The sequence below is a fragment of the Syngnathus acus genome, chromosome 5 (genome assembly GCF_901709675.1).
Source record: "Syngnathus acus chromosome 5, fSynAcu1.2, whole genome shotgun sequence".
NCBI classification, from domain to species: domain Eukaryota; kingdom Metazoa; phylum Chordata; class Actinopteri; order Syngnathiformes; family Syngnathidae; genus Syngnathus; species Syngnathus acus.
Window position 1 is genome coordinate 2,585,642 of NC_051091.1, and position 20,183 is coordinate 2,605,824.

Consider the following 20,183-nt stretch of genomic DNA (forward strand, 5'->3'; position numbering starts at 1 on the left):
AGTCTGACACATGGGAGCTATTTCTGCTGGGTGCAAATGGATTTTTATATCTCCCTAAATGGCAGCAAATTGCAACGTGATCTTTCCAATTAAAGATGGTGCTCCAGATTTGTGATAGGGGCGGGGCGGGGCGGCGGGCGGGGCTGGAGGCGCATTCTCTCACACAAAGAAGGGAGGCGGCCCAGTCAAAAAGTGGGTTAATGTGCCACCTACAGGCTGACTGACTGACTTCAGTGGGGAGCTGGCGCTGGCGCTGCTTCCATGTCAGTTGCAAATCTGTGGCGGCTCATGAAATCTGTTTGCTTTCCACTCGGCGCAATTCTGCATGACACAACGTGTTCTTTGTGAACCGTGCTATGAATGCAAATATACAACTGGATTGACGGCAGAGTCGGGCTAAGGGTTAGGGCCTGAGTTGACGTTCAAATTATTTTCGTTTTAGAGTTAAGAGGAGTGCTAATAATGGGTTGGGGTTGGGGTCAGAGAGGTCACATTAGGTAATATTAGCAAATGGGGTTCAAGTCCCCGTAGAGTGATAAAAATGTCTTCTAAATTTAACTCACCACTGAGAAGTGTTGCTAACAAGCTAGCGAAATTTGAAAATAAATCATCTGGTCAATAAAATGAGGCGCATCTCCAAGGACGCAGTCTGTCTCTCCAACTTGGAGCAAACTGGCAAATGCGCACAGGGAATCTTGCGCTTGCTCAACAATCAGCATCTGCTGGCAGATAAAAAGAGAGCCCATGAGCTTTCAAATTCGAACCACACAGTTTGCAGTCATAGCACAAATTTCAGCAACTCTATTCAAACATATACAATGATTTTAGAAAAAAAAAAATCGGACTTGTCATGAGCAGATCTTTAAGGTCAGGGTTTGGATAATGCTTCGATTTCGCCTCATAACATGTACTCAGATCGGAGTTAGTTTTTAGGTCACACATAGGGTCAGAACCAGGTCACCAGAGGTCGGATTAGGCTTTGGCTTCGGTTTAGAAGCAAGTCAGGCTTCATTCACCTCACAGATGGAATGAAATGGGGCGTGAGGGGTGAATGAACCCACTTGGCCTGCTAAACTCTGTAGCAGGACACAGAAGTGAGTAGGGTGGGATTGCAGCCACATAGCGGGGGTGCGTACGGATTCGTGCGCTATGCGCCCACCACTACGGTGATCTCGTCCTTATTAGGACTCTGCGTGCGGTCGGCCTGCTTGAGTTATGCTTTAATTAGACTGCAGCCTCTCACTTGGCGCGCGCACGAACCTGAAGCCGAGAGCAGGACGGTGTCTGCTCAACAAGCTCGTGGGAGTAGAATCACTTCAATTGATGGACTTTACAAATTCAAACTGGACTGACATAGAACTTCCTGTCAGGACGACGTCTCCGTTTTGAGCAAATGCCGACAAACGTGTTTTTTTTTTCGAGACAAGCAGACGTTTTGAACTTGACTCACGTCTGAAGCTTCCTCACTTCCCTCTCGGAAAAATGGAAAATATCAAACATGGTCCAAAATAAAGCCATTTTGAGAGTGTGACTCACACTGATGGTTCTTCGTAGACCTTGAATAAGGAAAACATTTCAAGGGTGCATTCCAACATTTCTACATCGAGTAATGTTGCAGGAGGTTGTTTGTTGACATGCTTTGGGGGGGGGGGGGTACACCTGAAAAAAGAAAGACAGATCAGCTCGGCTGCTGTCATGGACTGCAAAGGTGGGGGCTGCAGTTCGGGTGCGCAATGGAGGGTTATGGTTACATGTGGTGGAGATTCGAGGTTAGCTGGGGAAACTTTCCTTGCCTCTGTCGCCCACCGCTTGCTCATGTGGGGGTTCAGTTAGGCTTCATTTGGGGCTCACTTGATCGCCTCACAAGTGAGCAGTGTCCAGAGACAACCTCTGCTGTGATTTGGTACATACGACAGACTTTGCTCTTTGCTCTAATTGCTGCACCGCACCCCCTATAAATTCAAGTGTGACATCGAGCACTACGGGAGAATCATTTCTTATAAAAAACGTGTTAACAACCACAACAAAAAAATGTCTGATGATCTAGGGCCGGCGTGTGACGTTGAACACCGCACATGCCGTCCGGAGCGGAGCTGCAGATGTTGGCCCGCCCACCGTCAAACATCTGCAGTTTTACTACGCATCCCTCCATGACCAGGAAGAAGGCGCACACTTCCATTTCACGCTCGTGTTGGGTTCGAGGCTGGGAAACGCGGAGGAGGCGCCAAATGACCTCGTCCGTCACGTGCCGAGCGGACGCCACGTCAGCCGCGTCGGCATGAGCGAAGGAAGGTCCCGATTTCATCATCACGGTTTCACGTTTCATGCACTAGGAGCTTGCCATTTAGGACTCGCGCTGCGCCCCGGAGGTCTCTACGTGCCTCAGGCGGGATTGACTGGTCTTGTCCCCTGCCATTGACTGGGAACCGGTCCGGGCACCTCGAGCCCAACGTCACCCCTATAATAAAATGAAAGGAATGGGAGTCGGGGGGATGTCGGCCAACGCATTCCCGCCTAAATTTGCAAGCGGTGTCGCCTTGCGTCCACCCGATAGCTGGTGACATGGTAGCACATTTACTTTCAGTCAGGCCTGTGGGGGTGCAGGGAGAAGCGGTGCGAAAGGTCAGCCCTCACCATTTCAGTGCTGCGTATGTGGTTAGCATACCAACTCTTAGTGTGTTAGCATTTGGTTAAGTTTCATTTGAAATAGATGACGTCAAATCGCTTTTTCTGCTCTGGTTTTGCTATGTGCTAGCATAGCATTTGTGAGTAACACATTTTAATAGTCATCTTATCAATAAATATCAAGTTGCCATAGCTGTTCCTGAACTCAAATTGCAACATCTCGCCGTACGTTAGCATGTTATACATTTTAGTCATTCTCATATTGTAAATAGTACCTTACAAGTGTGCATAAAGAAGGAAGGGGGTGTGTTCTTGGTTTCGAGCCCAGTCGTGGAGAGAGGGAAGTGCGCAGGAATGCATGTGTGCAAAAGCGTGCATGTGGACACATCTGCCAAATAGGGGAAGAGTCAAAATGTGTCTGCAGTGTCTGAACTCAGCGGCTAATCGAATACAGAAGCCAAGCGGGACAAAAAGCACTGAGGATGGACGCCTACGTTTTGCTCGTTCAATTCAAACAAAGCGGTGACAACAACTGATGCCGTTTGTTACACCAATTTGTTTTCATTGACGGGAAACAGAAGACGGCTTTCGACCGCTGTCGGACAAATCGAGACTGTTCACGTGCCTCAGTGGGTGCTGCTGTTCTGGTTAGCAAACAGAGTTGCATATGTTGCTTTCCAAGAAGTTCAACTGGGACTAGTTCCCTCTGCAGAAATGTAAGCGCGCTCCAACGACGTTCCTTTTTTTTCTGGTTAGCCTAAAAATAACGCGGGCGAGTGACACCACTCCACCGCACTAACCTGGCTCTCCCACTCCAGCCCGCCTACTCCCCTTGATCGTTCCTCAAGTTCTCAGAATCCGGCTGCGGTTGTTCTGGGACGGTGTCCTGTGTCGTCCGCGGCTTCACATGCCGCTCGCATGTGCGTCGTCGGATTGGGCCGATGAGCTCAAGTCAGCCTTTCTCATTGGGCTGGGAGTTGTCTGTTGCTTCGTCGTGCCTTTGTAGCTCCTCCAGCTCTCGCAAACCTACACATAAAGACTTGAGCTTCACCACAGGGTCTTGTTGGCTTAGAGCGCCTATAACAGGTTAACGTTTCCAAGGTGAACGGGCGGGGTCAGACTGATAAATCACAAAAATACTTTCCATCACATTTATTTGATCCTCTTACACATGGGAGGGAGCTCGCCAAACAGCTGCTTCATTTTGGTAATGATTGAGCATGACCTTTGGTGGGTCGCCTGAGGTCAAAGTTCACAGGTAACAAGTTGAAAAAGGTACTTGAGGCCAAGCTAACCTTTACAGGTGAACTAAGGGAGAGGACAAGCGGCAGTAAAACAGGCCAAAGTTCAAGGCATGTCTCATCTCATCTTTCTCTTTTAAAGAATGCAAACTTAATTCATCTGTTCCAGCTTGACAAAATAAAAAGGAAAACAGAACTAAGAACAGCACCAAGAAAACAGTAAAGGCTTCGACATGCGGGGATGAATATCTTTGAGGCTGCCATGACACTTTGGAGGAATTGAGTTTGGAAATCAATGAATGATCGTTTTTATTCATCGGATTTCAATATTTTTTAGCCCGGGTGCTTTGTGGTATGTGTTAGCTAGCAGAACTGAGGTCAAAGTTTTGTATCTGTTTTTGTTTGTCGATTTACCTCAATCGTGCATACGATCAACCGCTGCTTCATTGAGCAATAGCAACAAGAAATATGCGGTAAGAAACGTTTGTCTAAAGTGGTGTGGCGTAACAAACCCGCAGTCCTCCATACCACTTGCGACACAGGCGGCATAACGATCAAGATAAGGCTCGCTCGCTATCATTCAGTGGCAGAAAGAGGAAGAGCGAGAGCGTGGGGTGGGCAGGGTGGGGGGTGCCCCGGGAGGCCCCTTCCTCTTCCGAGTCATGAATGAAACGGCAAACGAGAGGCTTCTGAGCAGACTGAATGGAGAAGTGATGCGTTTGCAGACTGCAGGAACATTTTGTCTCCTGCAGCCTTCCTGTTGATTCACTCTTCTCTGTGTGTGTGCGCGTGTGTCTGTGTGTGTGTGTTGGGATTGGGAATATTCTCCCCCAAATATGTTAAAAATAGCATTTTTTAAATTAGAGTCTCAAGCTGCATTAACTTGGGTTCCCAGCCAGGCTTGGGGTTCAGAACAATGCCTGGGCTTTGGTCACACTTGCAAATTAGGGTTTTTAATTTGGGTTTCAAGACAGAATTAGAGTTGTCCCCAATGATGGTTTCAAGGTTGGGTTTCAAGTGTGTGTGTGTGCGTATGGGTGTGTGTGTGTGTGCTTGTGTGTGTGTGTGTGTGTGGGGGGGGTGCATGAGAAAAAAAGACAACTATAGAGACTAGACTTTGTGTGGGGGGGTGGCATGTAGCTGCTGATAGCACTCTGGGGATGAACAGTGTGATTTCTGTTTACTGTTGATAGTCTGATCATCACTCAGGATTCACTTATCTGCCCTAACACAACTACTGATTAACACACACACACAGTGCAACTGATTTCCTCCTAATCCAGCCCAGGCGTTTGTAAGATTATCTCAACTGGCACAATCCCCCAAAATACAAAAAAAGTTAAAGTGAATCGAAATTCATCATTCTCACTGAGCTCTGCTGCAAAATGTGCTGAAGTTTTATGACATAAGCACAGTTTGAAGTGCAAACGGTTTGACTTTAGGGCCATTTGATGACGACAGACAGTGTGGATTGGTGGACTTTGACATACTTTGACGAACTTAATTTAACACTCAGGGCTGCGACGTTTAGAGATGATGGTGATCCCCTTGGATGCTTTGAGGGCTTCCTTCTGCTTAATGAACGTCGAAATTGTTGACACGTTTTTACGGCCATATTGTTTTGCAAGATCATTCACACGCACTCCACGCTCATGTTTTCTTATAATTTCTTGTTTCAATTGTAAGAAAATCATCACCTTATTCCTTTTTTCACAACTAATACCATTTGCGTTAGGCTTCTTGGGACGTGCTAATTGACGTCATCATGACATGCCGTCCAGCAGGCTAACCATGATGACGTCGAATGTTGGGAATTACTTCAGATGTTGAGTCAAATATTTGATCAAATTTCACATCGTATGTTGAAAATTTCTTAAATTTAATCATATGTAGAGGTTTGGCTGTAATTATGGTTGAGACTCAAATTCTGATTTCAATTGTTGCAATTTTTAATTATAGTTTGAGCTTTGGGTATGAGTTTTAAAACAAGGATTCGGGCTTGTCTTTGTTATGGTTTCAAAAGTAGGGCTTCAAGGCTTGATGCCAGTTTAAAAAACGTTTCAAGCAGGGATTGGAGTAAGGGTTTTAAATGAGGGTTTCCAGACTGGATTAGGGGTGTAAACAAGAGTCTAAAAGGATCTAAAAGTACAATTTCAAGATAGGGTTGGGGTTTTCAACTGGGGTTTTAAGATCAGGTTAAGGTGTTAAACAAGAATAACTACTTTCAAGCCATATTTCAAATGAGGGTTTTACACTTCGTGAAATATTGTGTTTCAAATTTAGAGGTGATTAGCTGACTTTGAAAGAATAATTCTCACGATAATGGCAACCACATGGATTCTTTCCGCAGCGTCCCGAGGTAAGACAGACAGACGCTTGCGATCCTGTCAAGAATTCCTTGTCAAGCTCCACCCAAACCACTGGAAGCCGTCACAGAAGCAACCCCACACGGTGGTCTCTGCGGCCACGCGCCGGGAATATTCCCGCGCTGGGGGGAACAATAGTTACAGGCCCGTCACATTCCGCGCAACCTTGGGAAATAGCCAAACCAAACGCAGCTTCTCATTTTGGTCAGCAAAAGTAAAAAAAAATAAAAGGCCAACGAAGAATTTGATGATTCAATTGTGTGGAAGAGTTCAAGTGTGACAATAGACGACTGCTTTGAACACAAACTTAGCAGCAGCCAACCCCGAGGAGACCCAAAATGGAGCCCTGCGGAACCCCTGTGACCAACTGCAGGATTCCTATATCGGTCCTAGCTTTCTTGCCAGGAAAGTATAAGGGGGAAAAAAAAAGTTGAATTTGATGGATTGGATTACAGCTTGCAAGTAGATTTTCAACAGACCCTCCTCTTCTTCTTGTTCATTGGATTGACCCGACTCAGACTCTTGAGGATGCGCTCACATTGCCTTCTCGGGAATGTAGGAAGTCTGTCATTACGCTTTGGCGACAAGGAAACTCGTAATTTTGGGGGAAGGATGGGAAGACCGCGAGCGTTGCACTCTCGCTTTTTGTGTGTGCGTGTGTGGGGGGGTACGCGCACGTATGACTACTTCACGGACTATGCAACAATCCGCCAGGAACTTTAAACCGTATGCGTGTGCAACCGCCATCGTACCTCACCGGTGCTTGCTTAAAATGGTCAATGAGTGCGTTCTCATAGCTGCAGTTTGGATAATTCTAACCAACCAATCAAAATCGGTGAAGAGTTCAACGAGTTGTGATTTATCCCAAAACGCACGTAGAGTATCTCAATTCATCATGTGAATGGAAGCAATGGCCGGGGACTCCCGGTTAAAGATGGCGACGAGGTCTGCTCGTCCTCAAACAGCCGAGGCCCACTAGTGGTTATTTATCTCTATGACAGTCGGCATCTCCGCTCGATCCACGTGCGTCAGTCTGCTCGTTTTACCGCCTTTCATTTCCTGGAATCCCAACCCCTCGTCAGTATCCCTCCACTGGATTTGATTAGCTAGACCCGATTTGAAGGAAAGATTGCACACAGACACTTTCGCCGACAGTTTTCCGGCCGAGTATAAACAGTAAGGCCGACTCGTATCGTTTTAGAATGGATACGTTACGAGGACGTTCACGCTTGGAGGCTCGTACGAACATTTTGGCGCGGTTTTTCGCCGTGGAGGGATACCGGCGAGTCGCGTTCATGAAATAGCACTGCGGCTCCTCGGGCCACGCCTCCTCAGCGAAGTAGTAGCCGGCTCGTAAAGACTTCCGCACCACGCCGCCTCATTCCCGTTGTCGCCAAGTGGTCGCCTTTGGATCTCAGCGGGGACTTCTACAGGGACAATTTGTTGAAAGTCCACTATCTATGTCCCTTTGAACGTGCGAGGTAAGAACGCGTCTTTTCTTTTTGTAATGACAAGACACTGTAGACGATTCTGTTCTGCAGATCCAAAACCCTTGTTAGGAACCGCCCATATTTTAAATTTGCTGCTCTATTGACCAAAATAACACGCGAATCCCAAACAATGGTGGGGCATCTGTGTATATTATGTGTTAGCAAGTAGATCGGCGTGAGTGTTTTTTTTTGTTTTACAAGTTAATAAGAACAGTTCCTACAGAAACAATAACACTAATTTTGTTCAACTCCCGTATGTGCATCCTTCGCTGGTAAACGGTTGTAACAAGCTACTAAACTGTTCGAGTACAGCGTCACTTTCTACTGATTGTGCAACATCGAGGCTTGTGTCATGGGTTTAACAGTAGATCGGCGTGTATTTTAATTGTGCTAACTCTCGGACCTGGGTGCAGCACGCACAGTTTGTCGTCCACATGGCATTTGAGCCATTGCGGAGGTGTGCGGAACAATCCCAAGAAACCGCTCGCATTTGTAAAATGCTGCAAATTGGGTGTCAACCAAGTTGAAATCATGTTTTCGAGAGTCGATCGGGGTCGTTGTGTTTGAAACGTAGTTCAAATAGAAAATAAATCACACCGGTTGCTCCTGTCCCCCATGCTTGCACAAGGGCGTTCCAACTCTTGGTGCAAAAGCCTCATTAGAAAATGCGCACATTTCAAACCAACTGCTTCCTCGCACGCAAATCCTGTTCCATCCTGATCATTGTTTGTCACCTATGTTGTATGTGTAATGCGTTTAAATCCCACGTTTTCCACGCCACACAAGGGCGCTCGTTCTTTTAACTCCGGGACGTGTGTGCCCGCAGCACACAGTGTGTCTTTGTTGTGCATCGCAAGCATGCTCGACATCCAAGCGCCATGTGATTGTGACATGCCCTCCACGCCCTGCAGACAAGCCGAGTGTGTTGTTTGTCAATGGCTGCAAATGGCGTGTCTGACTTGTGCGGCGTTTGCGCACTTAAGTGTGAAATTGCTGAGTCTCAGACGTGACATGCTGGGAAATTTAATTAGTGGCCACCCAGTATAGATAACGTGCACATTAAACGATCATTTGTGGTCATGCGATGCTAAATTGTGGCAGCAGAACTGAATTAAACTCTCCACAAATATCAACACTTTGGCACCTAGTGATTTTATATATAAAAGGAAAGAAGGCTTCAAGTTCTTTGTTTGCCCAAGTTTAAAGTGTGTCATGTCTGGGGCTTGGTCTGGAGGATCGCAGTGGAGGTTTTGGGGGAAAAACTGCAATTTTAGATCTCTGTTTGATCACTCTCCCTGCAGGAGACCATGTATATTTTGGAAAGAAGTATGGAGTGCCTGCCACAAGCCTTCTCCTACTTGGATGATGAGTTCTGCCAAAGTTTGAAGGATCTCCAGTCGCCTCCCGTGAAGGCGGGCTTCTCCAAGGGTGATCAGCTGAGCTTTGTGTCCGACATGCTCCTGGAGAATCAAGACATGGAGCTCAACTGGAACTGCGCCTTCTTCCACTCTGATGATGAAGACGATGGCGGTGGGGGGCGAGGGCGCCCCCAGTCCCCCGTGGCGGAGGAGAGCGGCGAGGACAGCCTGTGGCGATGCCTGGCTTCCGATAAAAGCCTGGAGGAGATGCTGTCGGACATGGACGTCAACATCTTCGAAGGGCTCGTCGGCTCCACGCTGGACTGCCAGAACCTGTTGGGGGGCTGGGAGACGGGCGAGGTCACGTCCGACTCTTGCTCCACCGGAGGAGACGTGTCCACGTACTCGTCCAGCGATTCCGGTGAGACCAAATGTTTCTCCACACGCTCGCACGTGCTTCGTGGCATCAAAGCTTTTTCAAGGCATTGGGCGGGGTCTGAGCTCAATAAGTGTGCGCTCCATCCTTGAGCTCCTAATGACTCATTCCAGAGCCGAGCCCTGTGGCACCGCTGAGTAAGAACCACACAGGATGTGGTGACCTTGTTTGTTCAGTGGCCGGTTGTTTCACTGATGTTTGTTTAAAAAAAAATTTACCTAAAAATAAAATTGACTATATAAAAGGTATTTTATATACTTCATTTCTTAGAGAAAAATCTAAATAGATACATTGATTTAAAATAAATAAATAAATAAATAATTAAAACCATAGTTTGACATTTTCAGAAAAAAATATTGTAAAAATATTCCACAACTGTTTTAGATTAAGATATTAAATGTAGAACATTTTACAGTCATTATAAAAATACGTATGAATTACTGTATTGTAATTTTTACAAGTTTCCTGTTATTATAATGCTAAATGCTTGTTAAAAATGTCATTTGAGGCAGCCGTGTCACTTTGAATAACGGAGATCAACTGTTGGCGTGTCACGCCTTACAGTTGTGTGATGGAAGTCTTACCTTTTGTTGTCTGGCAGAGGAGGAGATCGACGTGGTGACGGTGGGGCGCAGCCCGTCCAGACAGCAGCAGCACGACGACGATGAGGACGAGCAGCGTGTTGCTCTCCAGCGCCAACTCCACTTTGACATCCAGCTGCAGCACAATTACGCCGCGCTTCCTCCCATGTCTCCGCCGGCCTCCTCATCCAACAAGCACTCCCGCCATCATCATCATCACCACCACCAGTCGTCGTCGCGACATTTGGCGGAAACTGAGGACGAGGAGGAGCGGCGTCGGACTCACAACGTGATGGAGCGGCAGCGGCGCAACGAGCTGAAGAACTGCTTTGTGCGTCTGCGCGACAACGTACCAGAGTTGTCTCGCAACGACAAGGCCTCCAAGGCGGTGATCTTGAAGAAGGCCCGGGACTGCATCCACAGCCTGGAGGAGCATGACCGTCGGCTGCGTGCCAAGCGGGACCGACTGGGCGCCAAACAGGAGCAGCTCAAAGCACGGCTGCGGCAACTCAGACGGCCGGTCCGCTGGTGAAAAGGGAAGAGACTTTTGGACTTTGCTGTGAGCAACGAGAGCGAGTTGTTGACTTTCTTGTCATTCAGGTCTCAAAATGTTGCTGGAACTAGAACATGTATAGTTCGCCAAATTTCACGCGTTCAAGCTGCCAACATTCGGACATATGAAGAGACTGTCGTGTTTGGTCAAATTTTGTCGACTGTACTTCTGCAAGTTTTAATATTTTAGATACACTTGCGCAGACTTTCTCATCCTGCCCGAAGGGAGAGGCTGAGAGAAGCGCACTCGTTCAGGCTTTCTGTTCTTGCAATAGGTTTCTGATCCCCTGATACGGTTCTAGGCCAGAGACGCTTTCTAAACCTGTTCCCCGTCCCTATGAGAGTAGGCTCATCGTCAATTAAGTCCAAAGTGACGTTTCAGACGATGCCTTTGAGTGAGGGGGTAAAAGAAGGGGAAGGCTCCAACAGGAAAAATGGCCAAACGGCGACTTGTTTGAAAGTAGGGTAGCATCTATTCAGGATGTCTTGTAGCCATAGCAACCAGCGATCCCTCCACAGTCAGGTTTTCTCTGATGTTTAATCCTTTCAGAAAGTTCTTTAATTGTTTTTTTCAGGCTTGCTTAAAGCTCAAAGGTAGCCATAATTGATACGATCAACACTGTGATGCTCATCAAGATATGCTATCCTGTTGAATGGATTGTTTGTTACCAAAGCAAACATGGGGTGTCACATATCACAGGACCACGGACCTCTCTCCCCTTTTGAAAGTAGCCATATTATGCAATCTTCCATAAGCTTGAAGCAGTTCCTTAATTCACTCACTGCCATTGATGACTACAGAAGTCAAAGACCAATTTCAAGTGGGCTGCCAGTGAACGAGTTAATGAAAAGTTATGCAGAGAGCACCTTTAGTCCCAATTTTGTTTGTGTCCAGTCCTCTTGTCTTCATTAAATGACTCAAATAAATGTTTTATAAGATAATTAGTAGTCATTTGTTGTTGTTTTTTCCTTTTGGACTACAAATAAACTTGACAGCAACCTTCAATGCATTAAAACAAAGTGCCTTGTCAGCCAAGATGTCCTAAATTCTACTCGGACATTTAGTTACAGGAGATGCTGTATTGATTGTGGAAATGAAGCAGTTCCTTCCATCCTCATTCCTTTTCAGACATCCTTATCTTCCTTCCACTTCTCTGCCCTACTTTCCTTTGTGCTCTTTCCTTTTATACATCCTTGGAGGCCAAAGAGGAAGTTTATGGATATGGTGGTTGGTGTGACAGAAGGCTGATGTGGAAACTATTGATCTGGTAACGGGAGCAGCCCAAAAAGGTTAAAGTGCCGAGTTGTGCACGTTTTCTATGCAACGCATCTGACTCTGAAATGATCAGCTTCATCCAGTTTCTGACGACTTTGCTGATAATCTGATCATTTGAATTGCGTGACATACAAAACATGCAGGACATCGAACCTCTGGACCGGAATTGTTATCTACTTTAAGCCGAACCTAAGAAGCCGAAAATGCTCGTGACACTTTGTGTAAACAATTTGATTGCTTTCCTGACCACTCACGAGGCGGCATTACACATAAAGCCAAGCAAACACACAGGCACAGACAATTGACCGATACTGTAATCACATTTCCAGGACAAAAGTATCCCGTGAGGAATCTTCTGGCGTCATACTGACGGGAAATTACTCAACCGCTTGAGCTACTTGAACAGGAAGCGGGAAGGACACCACCACCACCACCTTGTGGTGACGTATGGCACTGCAAAAGTTGCGGCTCAGGCATGCATTTTACCTTGAGCTCGAAATTTGGATAAAAGCATACAATTTGCATGCCTTTGTGATATTCATGTTACCATGTTTCTGCTGAGGAGCCAAATTTGATTTAACAGAGCATATGAGATCAACTCCAACTCACCCCCAGTCCTAACCAGGTTACAGAAAAAGGATGGCGAGTCAAGTTTGTTCAAAAGTATTCAAGTGAGTGGAGGCTTGTGTCTTCCACATTTATTGTCATTTAAAAAACGTTTTGAGGACAATCAAAATATAAATACCCTCACACATTCACTCACACAGCACATAGACCGTACCCCCAATTTCACTGTGAAAGGGACCACCACCTTTGTTCACACTTGAATAGTTCTCGGAGGTCTTCATTACCTGTACGCACCACCTAATAGTATGTAGGACTGCCTCGGCTTTATGGAGACGAAACTCGGGCAGCGACAACTCCAAATAGAAAGGGAGGCAGCTCTTTGCCCGGATCATTGATCAACATCATTTGCTTACTTGCCTGATTATTCACCTATGATTCAAACTTTCCCTTTCACGCTTGCTGTGATACTGTGTGGCCATTAGAAGGAAATCTAATCATCTGCAATTTACTTTGTGATCTCAAGCCACACACGCTCGCATGTTGAGATGACAAAGTAAATATTGACATGACCATTTAAACGTCATGGGGGAAACTGACTTTCCATGAAGGCAAAAAACAAAACAGCAACGGAGGACAAAAAGACAAATAACCCCCTCAAAGGATGCAAACAAAAGGACAGGGTAAAAGGACAAAACTTAGAACCTAGCCACAAGATAGGAAGCAAAAACAAGACAAAAACAAGAGACCTGGTCCAAGAGGGCAAGGGGGGCCTACATATAGAATGCAAACAAGGCACAGAGGAAAAAGATGCAAACAATTATAAATGAGAAAAAAAAGAGAGACAAAAATAAGGGGCCTAAACAAAAGACAAGAACAAGGCAAGAAACTCAATTAAGCGACCCAATTAGTGTATCTATCCAGTGGACACATAAGATGTGCAAAGAAGAGGAAGGACCTCATTAAAAGGAAGCAAGACCAACATAAACGAGGGAGTTTGACTTGGGGTTAGGGACCAAGATGAAATGACATCAAGGAGCATAGCCGTAGCCATGCTGTTGTTTCCATGACAACGCACAGGTGGGATGGCATGGCACACCCTCCTGCTCATCTGACTGACAGTTTGACTGTTCCAGCGGTGTTGAGCCAGCAGGGGGAGGCCTAGCGCTCGTAGAAAACCAACAAAAAGGGAGACCCGGCTGATGTTCCAACGTCCTTCCCTGCCTCTCCGTTCGTCTGTCCGTCTGTCTGACAGGACGACGCAAAGATGCTCGGTCCTCTGCCTGCCTCTCGACCCCCGTGCGTCATGCTCGGGGGGCCACAGGGAGACCGACCGGCGGGAGGCGCTGTTGTTAGGAGGCCTTCCCCAGTTCTATCTTCTTCTGAATGACACGCGCCGAGTGGTAGATGAGAGAGTCAATGAGGCCGGCAACTGCGGTGGAGTAAAAACGAGACTGCTGACAATTCATCCCCGACATGAGGTGGAGGTGATTGACTTTGAGACAAACCTGTGAAGACGCCCCCGATGATGGCGCACACTCCGGTCAGGAAGTGAGTGAAAGATCTGAAGGACAATGACAACACAAAATGCATTACTTGTACTCCACGATTCGCAAAAACGATGAAGTCAAATCACGAAGCAGACAATCTGTTGTTTAGAGGAGGCGCGTGTGGACACCTACCTGTGTTTCTCTGTGAATTTCACCATCATGGGCGAGAGCTCGTATAAAACAAAAACCCCGGGTAGGCCCTGGTCACCCACCAAGCCATTGGCCACCTTTTCGTGCCTGGTGACTGAAAACTGGTTGGTTTTTACAACCTGCCGACAAGACAAATAGTGCACGTCTGCATTTTGGCTCAAAATGTTGGCGTAATGAAGCACTTACCTCTCCGTCAGTTTTCAGGTAAATGGTGGGGACAATTTTGACAAAATACTGGTACATCATTGAGGCTGTGGGACAAGAAACACAATTAGACGAACGCATTTACATTCACCTTAACTGAGCCTCCGTTACAGTGGTTCTCTAGCTAGGAATGGAGAGGGTGAAGGTTGCACTACTGCAAAGCGCCACAAGGCGACGCGGTCTGCATTCCTTTCACGTTTTTGTTTCCTTCGAGCTCACTTCCTGTCTTCTCCTTCCTACAACCTGCTATGGAGCTCTGACAGATAGGCGTTGAAACGTTGCTGCGCTCAAGTACGTCTGAAATCTTCAACCGAGGAGCGACTGAAGAAGCTAACGTTAGTAACATTTTAGTCAAGGTAAAGAACATTTTAGTTTTAGCTCTTAAAAAAAACGCATTTTCTTCTCAGGCCACGATACTTTAGCCCGCTAATGCTATTGAGTTAGCACGCAAATGCTATTGCTGGACATTGGCATGCAAGCAGGGTCAAGTCCACTTGTTTTTTTCTGGCGAGGAACAAAGTACCGTACAATTAACTGTTGTATTGGCTGCAAAATCATATATATATATTTTTTTTAAAGTTATCTATTTGACGTCTTGCTGGTCCAGATGCCCGTGACTGTCGCACCCTACGGTCAGGGCCAGGCCCAGCCCAGCTGTTTCGACCGGGTCAAGATGGGCTTCATGATGGGCTTTGCTGTGGGCATGGCTGCCGGGGCCATGTTCGGTACTTTCTCCTGTCTCAGGTATAACATAAAAATAAGGCCAATGTAATTCTCACTAATGCGAGTAAGTCCTAAACACTCTTAATATTCGAGTTAGAATCATTATTTGTATGTGCAACCTTTATGTATAGCACTTTGTTTCAGACGCAGTTATGTGCTCTATGACCCATCTATTCATTATCTGAAACGCTTATCCTGACCCTTGCCGATAAACTGACTATTGACTCCTCCGCAGAATTGGTATGCGAGGCCGGGAGCTGATTGGAGGAGTGGGCAAGACCATGATGCAGAGCGGGGGCACGTTCGGCACCTTCATGTCTATTGGGATGGGCATCCGCTGCTGAGGACGACGACTCGGCTCTGCCGTGCAATCCAACAACACTTCTGGGACTTTTGCAACGGCGGCTGCATTTTGGTCCGCTCGACCTTGTCATTGCTTCCATTAAAAACTAAACATGGCAGAGTGCTTAGTAGAGTTTTTGCCCTTTCGCTGAACTGACCTTGTGGCGCCGTCACTTCCGTGCCATCCAGCGGGTTCACGATGCCGGGATAATCTTTCCCGAACGAGAGGTGTTTGATCCAATGGGTCATGTTGATCTAAAGCACAGGTTATCAATATTAAGCAACAAATTCAAATCGTTCATAAAGGGTACAATGCTTTCTGCCGCATGTTTGCAAATTTGAAAACCATCCGCTGTTTTGTGCTCATTCCCAAGCTTTGACATCTTAATGCCAAGGAGTTTCATTTAAACCAGCAGATCTTATTACACAAAGTAGCAATTAAATACTTAGCTCTTAAAGTAGCTTCCTTGCATCATGAGACTTAAGTTCAGCGATTCACCATTGAAATGTTACATTCTGCGTTCAATCAGTTACTTACGTTATCCAAGCCGAAACTCTGCAGGTCATGAACTGGGGGAAGAAGAAAAAAAATCGCATATCAAAATGAATGACTTGGGACCCTATTTTGAAGAGTTCAACCAGTGGACAACTTGGAATCTGTGTGATGACTTAGCGGTGGGGTGCACATGCGGTGGGGATGCAAGCTTCTCTTTTCTTGCAGTGGCCCAGCAAGAGGAAAAATGGTTGGAGAGGCCACTAGCTAGCATCATAATAGGATTTCACAGACAGACTTGCCATTGCAAAATCTCCAACTTCACAAAGACATTTGCACTGCTGTTGCTCTCGTGCGCTTTCATTAGTCTTACATTTTTGACTTGGTACAAAAGCATCTCTACGGCAACTCGTGTTCACTCCATTTAAATGCATTCTGAAGCATTTCAGTTCAGCATTCACATGCAATGTCTAATTAGAATCCATGTTATAGTTCTCATGAAAAGTGTCCAAATTTAGATATTTATAAATTGAACAGAAAATGTCTGGCTAACATTTCAACATGAATAAGATTTGAAAGGGGGGGGTGTCTGAATACCTTTGGGTTGATGAGTAGTAATTTTAGTCATTTCATTTATAGACACTCTGCACTAATAAATTTAAGTGGTTTCACTGAGCACCAAAGTTTCAAAGGAAGAAAATAGACAGGGTCAGTAGCAGCAGCACTTACAAATAAACAGTCATCTTGTAATAGAATTACAAAAAAGGGTCTGCAAGGAAAAGATGGACTTACTTTCCACAGAATGCACTGCAGGAAGAAGAGAGAAGAAACACCACATGATGACTTTTGCGCAGACAACACGGCGCAAGTCATGTTTGCGCTCGCTGGGGCTGCACCGCACTCAAAGCATGCGTCGGAGTCAAATTGTACTCAAAAAAAGCAACACGGTTCTGCCACAATGACGAATTCATTCCGCTTTGTAATGTGACCGTGCAGCACCAGAGAGAAAAAAAATTGTGGGGCAACATGAAGGCTGATGTGCTTCCCGTCTCATCTCCGCTGCAGAGCACCGACGTGTCGCACAAAAAGTGTGTTGGCATGAAAGCAGGAAAGTACAGAAAGAAAACAAAGAAGGCCCCATTTATTTAATTGACTCACAGCACTTGAAGAGTCAGAATAAAAGGCTGAGTTTGGTTGTCTTTGAATTCAAATTGAGTGGCACCTGCTAGCCTTCACGGTGCTTTGAGTTTTCGTACTTTCCCGCACCAATGGGATGAGATGGTGATGAGGGGGAGGGGCTAACACTTTGGAGGTTCTTGATTGCTTTCAGTGTGGAGGCGGCCATTGCACCAGTGCTCCCTCTCACATTCCATTAAGAAGCATTTTTGCGAATGGTCTCTTGTCTATATGTGCCGCGGTATGATGGGAGGAGTGAAGGTGGCATTGCTCGGAGGGAGAATACATACAATCAAAAGTTTCTGAACAGCAAATTCCTGCCAAATCGCCAAAGAATGTCTTCATCTATTTTTTTTGTCAGCGATGTCGAGTGAAGCATTGAAAGCTGTCGCTCTTGATGGTGGAAGGTACAAGTGACCCATTGCCATTCTTACTATCTGGCCTCATTCAGAGTTCAGAAACCTTCGCAAATTGGTGAGCAGAGAAGGCTGACGGCTGTCCTTACCGTGCACGTGCGACTGCTGGAAACTTTTTCCCGGAGCAAAGTGGAAGTTTCCCGCTACCTGAAAGTCAAAGTTGAAATGAAACGAGCATGTGCACTAGGCCTCGTCAACAACAAAACTGAATTTGTCAAAATGCTGAAAGGCAAGCACGCTTGCGTTTTCTTCAGGCTCTCCTTCGATGGTGCATGCGCACCGAAGGAAGTTGAAATTGCGCCTGTATCAGTGTAGTTACCTTGTTGACCTCCAGAATGCCGTACACTTGGCAGCCTTCGTTCTTCTGCTCTTGCATCTTCTGCGTGAAGCCTTCTCGCTTGCACTGCTCAATGGTGTCGGCATTCTTGAAGGCCCAGCCTCGGCGCCGGTACGCCTCACGCACGTCGTCGCAGTTATTGCAGCATCTGGGCGCAAACACCATTCGGGTTTTTCCATAGGAATAGTGCCGAAAGGTCCCCAAATCCGGGCGTTACATAAAATCCTCCTTACTTGAGTTCCTCCGTCTCGGCGCCGTAGCAGCTCTCGCACCGATCCGGGTCTAGCGTGCCGGGGTCAAACGCTTGGCCATTGTCAGCTTTTCCGAGTTCTATACAGAAACCCGAGCCGATGTCAACAGTTTGTCTGGTGAAAAACGGGTTCAGTACATGGCGGAGAGCATCTTACCATGTTTCTCTGCCTCCTTCGTGACAGCTTGGAGGTCTTTGTCCAGCCGCTGCTTGAAGAGGTTGTGCTCCACGTCCAGCTGCTGCTCACCGGCCACATCCATGGCGTCGATGCTGAGATCTGATGGGGGGCATTGCGGACATATGAATCTGCTCACAGAAATCTTGCTCAAGTGTATTTGAGCGTTAAGCTGCAGTATTTGAAAGAGTGTATTTGAGCCTTTGGGCGAAATTTCAGCATGAACCAGAAAGGCACAAATGAAGCGGAGGTCCCGGGGCATTACTCACAGGCGCAGGGCATGTGAGGGAAAACCACGTCAAGGTTGATCTTCAACTTGTCTCCTCGGGACGTGTCCACGTACAGTTCGGGATGCACCTGCGGGCCAACATAAGAGGACAGGTGTACCTAATGACATAGGCTCCTCTACCCCATTCATTTTCTACAGCCATTCGGGGTAGGCTTAGCTAGAGCCTCTGTGGGATACGACTCACACTTGCTGCCAAGCCAATGCCAGTTTGAACCATGAAACTGAATTGCATTTCAATTTCCATTCATTCAATGGGGTGTGTGGTGAACTTCAGAGATCAAATCAGAATCAGCTTCATGTTTGTGCATGCCAAACAGGGAATTTGACTCCGGTTGATTTCAGTCTCTGTATTTTAAGTGACTGACAACATATAGGTAACAACATTTAAGTGACGAGAACGTGATGTTAAGAGATGTATTACTGCCAATTATGGTCCTGTAAAACCGGTCCTGCAAAGGAATCCTGAACATGCCCAACTAAGACAGGCAGCTTGAGCAGCACTACTACCACTCTTACAAAGTCAATAGAACCTCTAAGGTGTTGATATTTATGAATTCTCCTGCATGAGAAACGTACACTCACCTCTTTGGTGAGATAATACTGCAGCTCAGAAATGAAGAGGATTAACATGATAATGCCACTGATGATTGTCACTGTGGAGAGAGACATCATTTGATTAATGAAACCCTACTTCGGAATTAAAAGACAGCTTTGATACTGTACGACTGCAGTGCCTTTCATTCTGCCATTTCAGTCCTCCTCAAAAGAGACAGCTTTAATGCCCTTTTCGGCAATTCGATATCGTTTATGCAGAGCAGAATGTCGAGTCCTAAATAGGGGGAAAGACCCCAGAACTCCGGATTTATATGGACGGCGTGGTACTTTTCACACAGAATAAACATAACACACGAGAAAGCGCCGAGGGAAATGTAGACTTTAATATTCAGCAGCCCCTTTCACACCACTGTATCGGTACCTTTCACACAAAGTTAGCACAAGCCTGTAACACGGTTCATCTATTTGTGACTCCCGCTGTGTATGCGTTTAAACGCAAAGGTTGACGTTGAAAACAAGTACTTATAACAAGTTTGACTTGGAGATTAAACGCAACCGGCTAGCCTTGTTGTTAGCCGAACCAGCTAGCGCGGCAAATGACTGTTTCTCTCTCGGACAAACTGAAGCCTCTCACCGGTCGCGCCGCCCCAAGTCTTCACCCGAAAATCCTCCAGAGTCTTGGGATAGGCGTCAAACTGTTTGAGCTTGTTGAGTGTGTCCATTTTCCGTATCGGAAACCACAAACCACTGACACCGACACAATCGCAGCACTCCGATCACACACATCGGTCCTGGGGCTTCCACTTCCGGGAAAATGGGCAAGACCCGTGTGTGTGGACCAATTAGAGAAGGACGCGTTAACCGCCACCCCGCCCCCTAGAATGTTGGTTGCGATCCAACGCCGGCAGACTATAAATGAATGAAAATATAATAAAAGAAAATTAAAGAAAAACAATTGTTTCAAAATACAGACTATACTATAGCGGACTATAAATAAATTAAAGAAAATACAAGAAAAGAAAATGAAAAGAAGC

The 20,183-nt window shown here is 46.3% G+C and overlaps 3 protein-coding genes and 2 long non-coding RNA genes across 9 annotated transcripts; 3 read left to right on the forward strand and 2 right to left on the reverse strand.

The window, feature by feature from the left end:
- Window positions 1–2,049: 2,049 nt before the first annotated feature.
- On the reverse strand, window positions 2,050–10,181 carry LOC119122912. The gene is made up of 3 exons (XR_005097971.1): window positions 10,101–10,181; window positions 3,426–3,651; window positions 2,050–2,458 (listed from the first exon to the last, which is right to left on the reverse strand). It is a non-coding gene; the product is annotated as an uncharacterized LOC119122912 (long non-coding RNA).
- LOC119122910 (transcriptional regulator Myc-2-like) lies at window positions 7,342–10,633 on the forward strand. Its single transcript, XM_037251586.1, has 3 exons — window positions 7,342–7,713; window positions 9,024–9,501; window positions 10,118–10,633. The coding sequence occupies exons 2-3, from the start codon at window positions 9,030–9,032 to the stop codon at window positions 10,627–10,629; spliced, it is 984 nt and encodes a 327-aa protein (XP_037107481.1). The 5' UTR covers window positions 7,342–7,713; window positions 9,024–9,029; the 3' UTR covers window positions 10,630–10,633.
- Window positions 10,634–12,805: 2,172 nt separating this feature from the next.
- ergic3 (ERGIC and golgi 3) lies at window positions 12,806–19,973 on the reverse strand. Of its 2 annotated transcripts, XM_037251583.1 has the most exons (14): window positions 19,784–19,871; window positions 19,177–19,247; window positions 18,575–18,662; window positions 18,288–18,407; window positions 18,114–18,210; window positions 17,863–18,028; window positions 17,633–17,690; window positions 16,744–16,758; window positions 15,997–16,028; window positions 15,617–15,713; window positions 14,376–14,440; window positions 14,172–14,308; window positions 13,998–14,053; window positions 12,806–13,921 (listed from the first exon to the last, which is right to left on the reverse strand). In XM_037251583.1, the coding sequence occupies exons 1-14, from the start codon at window positions 19,869–19,871 to the stop codon at window positions 13,842–13,844; spliced, it is 1,170 nt and encodes a 389-aa protein (XP_037107478.1). In that variant the 3' UTR covers window positions 12,806–13,841. The 2 variants fall into 2 exon arrangements, with proteins under 2 accessions (XP_037107478.1, XP_037107480.1); XM_037251585.1 differs by lacking the exon at window positions 16,744–16,758 and having other exon boundaries at window positions 13,836–13,921; window positions 19,784–19,973.
- On the forward strand, window positions 14,588–15,577 carry romo1 (reactive oxygen species modulator 1). Of its 4 annotated transcripts, none has more exons than XM_037251587.1 (3): window positions 14,588–14,749; window positions 15,001–15,137; window positions 15,352–15,577. In XM_037251587.1, exons 2-3 carry the CDS (start codon window positions 15,001–15,003, stop codon window positions 15,458–15,460), a joined length of 246 nt encoding a protein of 81 aa, XP_037107482.1. In that variant the 5' UTR covers window positions 14,588–14,749; the 3' UTR covers window positions 15,461–15,577. The 4 variants fall into 4 exon arrangements, with proteins under 4 accessions (XP_037107482.1, XP_037107484.1, XP_037107483.1 ...); XM_037251589.1 differs by having other exon boundaries at window positions 14,602–14,728; XM_037251588.1 differs by having other exon boundaries at window positions 14,609–14,749; window positions 14,973–15,137.
- Window positions 15,914–16,492, forward strand: LOC119122913. The gene is made up of 2 exons (XR_005097972.1): window positions 15,914–16,336; window positions 16,393–16,492. It is a non-coding gene; the product is annotated as an uncharacterized LOC119122913 (long non-coding RNA).
- Window positions 19,974–20,183: the final 210 nt, after the last annotated feature.